This window comes from Aptenodytes forsteri, unplaced genomic scaffold (assembly GCF_000699145.1).
Source record: "Aptenodytes forsteri isolate BGI_AS27 unplaced genomic scaffold, ASM69914v1 Scaffold200, whole genome shotgun sequence".
NCBI classification, from domain to species: Eukaryota; Metazoa; Chordata; class Aves; order Sphenisciformes; family Spheniscidae; genus Aptenodytes; species Aptenodytes forsteri.
In genome coordinates, this window is record NW_008796187.1 from 2965185 (window position 1) to 2975077 (window position 9893).

Genomic DNA, 9893 nt, shown 5'->3' on the forward strand with positions numbered 1-9893 from the left:
CCCAGGGTTGCCAACCTCACAGCCTGTGCTTGTGCCGCTGCAGCAGCCGCTCTCAAATCTTCACCGGGTGTCCACCTTCCAATGACTTTTGGAAGAATTTAAACTATTTTTTGAAGTAATTTTAAAATGACTTTTTAAATTATCTTGTGACAGTTTGAAATGTCGCCGCATTTGTATAACCACCGCGCTTCTCTGTATTTTTATTGAACAGTCACCTTTTAATAGTCCAACTCTGGACAATGTGAGTTCTCCTACTGGTTTCACTGTGATTTCTCAAAACCAAGAAACTGTTTATGTCTTTGCTAGATTTGGGCTTAAAACTTGAGAAATAACTGACCTGTCATTGCTGGATCTTTGCAGCCACTTTTCAGCGTTGCATGCCAGGTGCCCCAGATATCAAAATGATCTTCGGAAACATCTAAACAGCAGTAAGAGCAGGAAGAAGATGGTGAATCGATCCTCTTAAAGCCATTATTTAGAAACATACAAATGGAATGGTAAAACCTTATGTAAGGTATCAGAGTCGTTAACATTTACTTGCACCTGACTTACCGTGCACCTAACACAAACATCTCAGATGTATTTGTTCACAGTTACTTGCTGTTGCAGGCTCAGATCCGGTAATGGATTCAGTGAGCTCTGTATGGGCAGGACGCCCGAGTTTGCTGAGAGAGTGGAATTTCCCTTAAGTCCTCTGCCTTATTGAAGTCAGTCAGAGTATTTGCACAAGAACAGGAGGATTTGGTCAACAGAAGGTAGTTCATGTGCTTTTTACGGGAAAGAATGACAAAACTCCCTCAGGCAGCCCCAGCCCCAGGGGTCACTGTAAGGCATGCTCTATCAACCTGCAGCTTCGCTTGGGTCTTACACGGAAGTGCCGCCACAGAACAGAGATTTAATGAAATGCGCGCATCAGGCATTGTGCTGGATTGTAACTGTTTCATGCCTTTTTCTGATTCCATCTGGCAGTAAAGGAATTTCCTAATTTGTCATGGTCCAGTGTCGTTGTGATGCATATTAAAGTCCAAAAGATGGTTAATATGGTAAAACTTCATGTAATTTCCTGTTCATAACTTACTAGAAATCTGACCAAATTTTGAAACCTATTCAGAGATTTAGATGCTGAATATGGAAGATAAATGCCCACTGGCATTTATAAAGCATATAATTGAGATAATAGTCTAAGTCCCATTAATTCCAGAGGGAATTAAGTGCCTAACCAGTACCTCTGAAATGAAATGATTTTAAAAATACCACCAAACAGTTATCTGCATTCTTAAGCATTGAAAGTTCTTAAAGTTTGGTTCACTAAATATGCATTTCATGAATGTAATTTTTTTTTTTTAATATTTTTAAATGAAAAGCATCTTGAAGTGCTGGTGAGCTATCAGTTCAAACCACAGTTCCTTACAGAAGAAATCATTCAGGTGTGCACTCCCTAGATAGCTATGGAAATTATGGATCCCTGCACTGGTATCACTAGGTATGTAATTGGCACCAGATGTAAAGCTGTGCAGCTCAGCTGTGTTCTCCAGTGAGAGGGTATTGAGGTCATTCTTTTCAATTGGAGAAAATTTGTAGCTTGATGTCTTGAAGTCTCCGATTTGTCCAAAGGCTGGATCATAACCTTGCAGGTATTACAGTCCTACGGAGCAGGACTAGAATTCAGCCTTTGCCACGCTGTCACAGACCTGCTGAAAAGCAGGACATACGTAGTTCTATTTTCCTAAATAATAGCTCCAAGTTTTGAGAAATGCCATACCAAGAGCATCCCTGCCAGCTGGCTGAGCTAATGAGGAGGACTGAGCACAGACCCTTCGGGCTCAACACAAAAAAAGGATGTTGGTCAGTCATTTCTTGTAAGGTTATTTACACTACTGCTCCTCAAATCCTGGTAGCCGATAATATAAACCCGACACTTTTCAATTACTTCAGAAAACCCCATCAGTCACTGAGGAGGAGGAACACGAGCAGATGTACTCTACCTTTTCCAGCCTGTGATGCAGAAGAATTCTCCTTTGTCTTAGGCTGCAAATGTCCAACCAGCGTGTACTGTTCAGGTACCTTGTACAGCTTATCTGGGCTGCGGGCAACTTCTTCTTGCATTGCCATCAGCGAGCGCTCAGACAGTACCGGGGAGTTGTTGTCGTAAGGGGAGACATCTCCGCTTGAAGCTTTGTTGGAATCTGTGGAAGAATGTCTTCCTCCTGTGGAGTAGGAACCTTCTGACCGCAGCATCTCAGGGCTCCTGAGAAATTTTGATAAACAAACTACTGTTAATTAAAAATGCTTTATGTTCACAGCTACAGGTGCAGTTTGACATCATACAAATAAAATCAAATACAGGAGTATGATCACAGCTGCTGAAATGAAAACACTTCAGAAGCAGTACAGAGGTGAATTTTCCATGAGTAAAACTTTTGCCATGAAGTGGCCAGCAGAGGCCACTAAAAATCAAAAGATGTTGCTGTCAAGAAAACAACAAAACACACACAATCGTACAGTTCACCACAGGAAATTAAATAGTGAATCAATTCTTTATGTTACCTTGACAATTTAGCTTGTTGCAACAGTATATCTGAGGGCACGATAGGGAAGATTAGTTCGATGCTAAGCAGTATGCTGAAATCACTTCTTCCATTCTGAGGTACTAAACAGTCAGAGAAATCAAAACCTCAGCTCGCCTCTCACGCTGTGAGAAGGATCCTCTCTTCTAGAGACATCAGAAGGTAAATATTCTACAGAGGACAAGCAGATGTATCTACCGTACTTCTGATGGGGGCAGCAAAAAACTGGCTCTGCTGGTAACTTCTACAACTTCTTCTACCCTTTCACCTTTACATCACCAACACCATGGCCTGCATTTAATTTTGACAAAAAAGGCAAACAAAACCCCCACCAAAGTACAGCCAAGGCTGAGAGAGACAACTCTCACTTTTGAAATGTGCTGGGAACATTGAGGGAGATTTCTTGAACTGTTACAGTTTACTAAGCAGATAGGAAGCAGTTTGTGGGTCGCTGAACCTCCCCCAAAGAATATGTTGAAACACTCTGTAAACAAACATATTTTTTTTTCCTATTGATCCTCCCCCTAATTTGTATTTCTATTACTCGTTTTTCATTTCTCTGCACCTTGATCTTTGTTTCTTAGATGCTTATCTTTCCCTTCTCTTGAGTCAAACACTTCTTTCAGTGACCTCATGTTAATACCTGCTCTAACTGAATGTGATACGACAGAGGCTCATTCTTGTAAATGTGTACTGAAAATGGTCAGCCTTTCTCAAAGTCAAATCCAAAGAGAGCTTGAACTGAGTGAGCAGCCAAAGCACATTACTTGCTATGGAACAATAACCCTCTTTCCAGACAAATGAAATAAAACCAAAGAAAGAAAATAAAGAAAACACATGGTGGTAAGACAGGCTAGCACAGCACACTAAATATTAATACAGGAATAATGACAAAACTTAACACCACTTTCAAGCTGTTGCTTTTTTTCCTGGCGGACTTACATATTGCATGTCCCAAAATATAAAATAGATACACTCAACATCATGATTATTATGTTATTCAATATTCCATTTTTTTTCCAGTATAAAAGCAACCATAAAGTGTTGGGAATGAATTAATTAAGTTTACTCCTCAGTAACTCCCAGCAAGACATCCATCACTGAATTGATCCTGAAACTTAACTGGGGCCAACTCAAAAAAACAGAGCTGCCATTTGGCAAAGTAGCGCTGTCCCAGGCTTCTCAGTGTGGTTGGTATGGTAATGTTTGGGAATCATTAAAAAAAAAAAAGTGAATCATGTCTCAATTATGTAACTTCCCATCTCAACTTCTCATCTGAAAATGAGTGCAACGTAAATTAATCTATAAACAGCCCCACACTGAAGAATTATTGTCTTTAAGTATGTACAATTCCATCACAAATCTTTTTTCTCTTTTTTGTCCCTTACTCCTTTCTTTCTGCCCTCCTAAGTTCTAAAAAAAACTTGTGCAGTGAGTGTGAGTTGAGATGTAAGCAATGTCTTGGGAATTTTAGAAGAACCAGAAAGACCTGAGAGAAAAGGGGAGAAATGCTGATATCTGTAGGTTTCCTATGACCAAATGTCTTTCCCTCCAGCCTTCTAGACTGAACGCCATCTAAACCTCACCCTGATAGCATACAGACATACTTAGCACTAACGGTGACACCAATAAGGCTTATCGCGTGCAAATCTTTGCAGGATCAAAACCTAACTACGTTGCACAGGGCAAAGACAGAGGTATACCACCACTTAGCCATGGCAAGGTAACACAAGGAATAGGGGAAAGGGAAATGGAAATGAAAAGAATGTGGGAACATAAACTTGAGCTTTGTGAAACACTGATTTCATGTCTTACCTTGAATGATCTGTTATAGTCTATCTCTTCTCAAGACAGAGCTCCTGATAAAAATTTACTTGAATGGAAACCGTCAGGTCTTTGGAAAGATCCAAATGTTCAAGTTTCTAAACTCATTTACAGTTTCTGCTAGTAAGCCCGTGCAATTTTTTATATGTATATGTAATATCACTTTCAAATTTGTTTAGAAAAAATAGTTTTAAAAATCAAAGAAAACGCCTGTGGACTCTGCCAATCTTACTACAAGAAACCATCAAAACGGATTGAATACTTTAAAGTTGGAAACTGATCTCATACATTTGCAGCTTTACCATGCTCTTCACGAACAGAATAAAACACAACTTGCAGAAGACTTTGGCTTGCATCTTTCCAAATAAAGAATGAATTCTCACATATTCCTTAAAACAAAACTTTTGCATCTGTTTGCTTTATGGTTTGAGTTCAATAGCAAACAGATGTTCACTAAAATTCAAAATTCATCTTCCCCTGGATAGCTGTGAGACTCTCTACCCACACACTGGGGAAAAACTAAATTGGGAGGCAAATATAAATACCGCGCAAGATACCCACTTGCCTATATGCAGTCTATGAATAAGGGCAGATTATGGTCTCCACAAAGAATAATAGAAGATTATGTACTATCAAATGTGAGGAATAGGAAGGCAAGTAAAGTACTTTCTAGTGGTTATGAACTATGTTAAGGAAAAGATTTTAAAAGTGATTACATACAAACTGAAAGATTTGAAAGCTGCAGAAGGAACCTATGCCACGTGTTCAAAAATACTATTTCAGATTCCAAAACAAAAATCAACTACGCTATGAAGGAGCCTTGGGCTTTCCTTTTTAATTGGCACCCTTCTGAATTGGTGTTCCCCACCAGAGTCTACTTGCATGGGTGAACTGGAAAAACGTTAATAAGAATAATTACTGGGGATATTCCTACTTTTCTACTGGCATCAAGGTCATCAAAACAGGAAATCCCTTTCTGTTTTTGGCAGAAATCCTTTTCTGTTATACCTTAAAGCTTCCGAGTGGGAAAACAATTATGTCTTACAAGACGCAAATCGTATGGAGTGCGATGGCTTGGCAGCACGCAGTAGTAATTTCCACACATACTTGAGCAACACAGGTGCCACCGACAAAACAGATTATTACAGGATTATGATGTGGTTGCTACTGTAACAGGGTAGAGGACTCAATGATTCAGGGAGCCTCTGCAGCTTTGAAAACTGCATTTACACATACTGTATAGCCTATTGTATGGCTTCATCTTTGTGCCACAGGTTAGGATGGATTAAAACCAAAAACATTGAAAAATTCTGTAACTTTGAAACTCATTTACTCTAAAAGGACTGCTAACCATGATAACCAGTAAATAATCATAAGAAACAGATTTTATTTTTGTGTTAGTTTAAAGATGCTTCATCTTACAGCTGGAAACCCCAAATTCCATTGTCATCAAGCCAACATACAAAAAAGTTGGGAAGTCATCCACAAAAGCACACTTCATAATTGCTACCAGTGGTAATCAGTGCTTTACCATGAACAACTTCCCTAAACTCCCTGACACACCACTCACGATGCTCAGCTCTTAAGAGAACTGAAAGATGAGGAACATCTGATTTGTCCTCCTCTGGGGAGGAAAAGAGATTGTGTTTTCTCTTAGATCAGAGCCAAGAAAGCATTTGTAATGACATCAAAAGCAGAGATGTGAGGGCAATTGCAGAAGCAGGACCTTCAGAGCAATTAATATGACATTAAAGTCTTGAAGTTGATTCCATACTCTACGCTACGCAGCCAACTAGCTTTTCTGATGAAGACTGTCTCAAGAATACCTAAGGTTTTCTGTTCCATGGATCCAAATTTGGATCTTGAGTACATGACCAGGTAATTTCCAAGAGTAGCAACGATGTGTTTTGCAGGTTCATTTTTATCAAATCAAGACAAACATCTCCTTGTTGTCTGCTGCCTCACATTTCTTACAGGAAAAATAACCAACAAATACGTAGCCTCAAAATTGAGATTATGTTCCGAAATAGATTAATCTCTTAAGAGCATCACACTCCTAGCAATAACACGAAGCAACATTCCCTCTAATTGCCTGGAATATCTTAACCAAGAAGTTGCAATCACAGTGAAAACATATCTCATTAACATTAAGAATAAATCACTTACATGATAGCAGAGTAGAAGAAAAATGACAGATAGTAAGTTTCTCCTATCTCAGTGATACTTCATCTGCCCATTACTGAAAATACAATAAATTGGTACTAGTGTAGCTATATGTTCCTATTTGGTTTCGTAACCTTTTCTTATGAATCCCCTTTTGTCAGTTGTGACCAGCTTTGCACAAAAGATCCATTTTCTCCTGTAGGTCTGCATGCTGGCTGAAAAGTAAGGAAGCTCAAGGAAAGGTCAATTAACTTAAAGAAAACAGGATCTAACAATAATCTGTTACATCCAAAATGATTTGCAACAAATTTATGCTCAATTGATATGTCTAGCCACATGTGAGATACAATTTTATGTCTTTGTATTATTTAGAAGGTGAAATCCAGCATGAAGGTTTTTATTAGCTTGAGTTAGAAATAATACGATCATTCCAAACTAAGGGCTTAAAGAAAAAAATCTCTACAGACTTTACCATATGTCATGTGATTTGCAGCATCTCTCCTAATTGTGGTCTTGGCTCATGGCAAATGTGAAACAAGTGTAAAAGACAGCTAAAATACCTCTAATTTTCCTGCATTTATTGTGATCGAAATATACACATGGTTACTTGTCAGTCAGACATAAACTAACTGAAATTATTTCATGTCTGTGGTACACTAAGAAAACACACAGAGACAATTACCACAAATCAAATGATCTGTGATAATTTGCTACTGCATGTTACGTGTTCATGTGGTTAAGTCAACAAACTAATAAAATCCTTTACAACACATGATATATTCTGCACATATTTTTGTTTTTAATTTTTATAATTAAAGCAAGCTGTTTCCTCCATGTGTTAATTATACTATTTCTTTTATACCTCTTCCTTTAAAGCCAGGCACACTATTACATTACCTCCAACTATACAATGTTCAGAGGGAGAGAAAAAAAAACATAGCTAACTGACTGTACAAATTCAATTTTAATTATATTCTGAATGCACTAGGCACTTTCCACACACACAGGAAGACAAAGTCCAATCTGTCCCAGAGAGTTTAGAGTCTAGGAAACCTCTTAAAAATTACTTAAAGCAAGCTTGTCAAATTTTGTGATTTTTGGGTCTGACATATTGGGATTCACTAGAATAAAGGCAATGACTGTGTCCCCCATGAGAAAGCCAGGAATCCTGTTAATCCGAATGTACAAACTCACAGCGTTAAGGCACACGGGTGTAGGCATATATACACCATACACAAAGTTGGAATATGTTATGTATCATAACTGCAATAGTGACCGGTGTGATTTTTTTTTCTCTTCAGACCTTTCACAAAGCATACAATTAAATAATATCCAAAGAGTCTCCATAAACCTGCTGTTGCGGCAGTTGACTTGTTTACAATGTCCTGTGTGTATACAATAGGAAAAGAACAACAAACTGGTCAAACGGCTAGCCGTGATTGTGTTAAGGCACTCTAGGGTGTGTTTCAAGGATAGTGTAATACACGCCTCCTGTGACTGACGACTACAACAAACCCAAGACATGAACCAGCAGATCACTAGAATACATCCTGTCAGATAATAGTGCACTGAGTATTTTTATGTACATGTCATTCTGTTCTCTGCAGCAGAATGCAATCTTTCCTCTGAATCGGGAAACAAGATTTGTCTTTAGAAAACACTGTACAAGAGTCATAATTTCTTTGGCAGAGTCTGTGTAATGGGGAGGATATTTCTACTCCACTGTAGACAGTGCAGAAGAGCTGTGGAAAACTAGAACCTTTTGAACACTTCCAGTGGGAGATAGAAATTCCCAGCAGAAACAGGGATGATGGAAAAACAGATTACTCACGATGACTGAGAAGCTTTCCTCCTCAGCAAATAGTCCACAACATCTGGGTCAGTCTCTAATAGGCTAATAAGCACTTCATTCTGTAGGTCAGGGGAAACCTATGAAGACAACGAAAAATACTTAGTTGGAGATTAATATTCTTTCACGTATATTAATTTTGGTACTATGCTTAATCTGAAAGACCAAATACAAGTACCTTTATGGAGAGTATATAAAATAAAGATTCAGAAGCTTCCACTTAAAAGAGAAATTTCATGTAACAACAGGTGAAGTAGGACTAAAGATCACTTTGTACAATGTCAAATGCTGATTACTGTTGAATAACCCATTGGTATCCAGTTGGGTATTATGTCTGATAACAACAGTGGGATTACTCATGTATCGCAATCTCAAAAGCTCCAGTTTAAGGTCCTCACCTTACATCCCCATTCAAAGATCTGGGGACGTTTACAAATTTCCATTCCAAGCGACTGTACTTCTTTTCTTTTAGAAACAATGTGAAATGTAATTACACAGGAAGGAGACTGTTTCTTCATACGTTCTGTGGCATTTGACTTATTTATGTCCTTCTCATATAGAAATTTGGTGGTAACTGTTCTATCTATGAAGTTCTTCAATTGCTTCATTTCAGTGAGAGCTGCCAAAGGTCAACATTTTTCTGAACGAAGCCTTATAAACATTTAATGTTCAGGTATCCATATGGCCAAATCCTGGGATCTAGAAGCATTTAAATTCCTGCTTATGCTCTATCACAACTGAGTAATTACAGAATTCATCGGTTCGTAACTCAGGTTTACAAGTGGGTCCTGTTGGACCTCCAGCCACTCTGGACTTTGGGTAGTAGCAACAGGCTCAGCCAGAATGTGTGTCATCTTCTTTGGAGTTTGGCCTTCTGATTTGCTAACTGTCTCTAGTGCACTTTATAAGGAGATGAACCTTCAAAACACTCGATAGCTTCAGCTGCTGCAGGATATAGCAACATCTCCTCGGCAGGTAGCTGGAATGACACTCCAAAACCTGCCCAAGTAAACTTTGTGCTTCCAACTGCATTTTACATGAGTCTTATCAATCCTTAACTGAGTTTGTCCACATCACAGTGGAACATTCAATTCAACCTTCAAAGCACTGAAACAGATGAAACCATCTGAGAGGCCTGAACTAACAGCCCAGGTTCACTCATGATGGATGAAGCTGGAGGCAAGATAATCTCAGCAAGGGGTCATCAGCTGTGCAGTACGCTTCTGGATGCAATTTGTCAGAGCCTGAACCTCTTGACCTTCAGGTCACACTGCATGGGCCATTTGTTCTCCCTGACATTTCCTGGGAAATAGGAATAGAATTACTAATAGATTCCTCAGGGGAATACCTCAGTTTGGGAGGTATTTAGGGAGTCAAGTTACAGAGAAGGTACATTTCTTTAAAAAAGGAAATAATTCGAAAATAAATGAAGATATGCATCATTTAATTCAAACTGATTCAAAATCTCTATGAAAAACTTGTGTGACCAC

General features: G+C 38.7%; 1 protein-coding gene across 1 annotated transcript in view; it reads right to left on the minus strand.

The window, feature by feature from the left end:
* Positions 1–9893, minus strand: part of ARHGAP6 (Rho GTPase activating protein 6) — a 63649-nt gene that overhangs the window by 1408 nt on the left and 52348 nt on the right. Inside the window, exons 9-11 of the mRNA XM_009287840.2 lie at positions 8386–8483; positions 1986–2248; positions 338–418 (exon numbers count right to left, since the gene is read on the minus strand). Coding sequence (XP_009286115.1) covers positions 338–418; positions 1986–2248; positions 8386–8483 — 442 coding nt within the window. The remainder of the gene's footprint in view (positions 1–337; positions 419–1985; positions 2249–8385; positions 8484–9893) is intronic.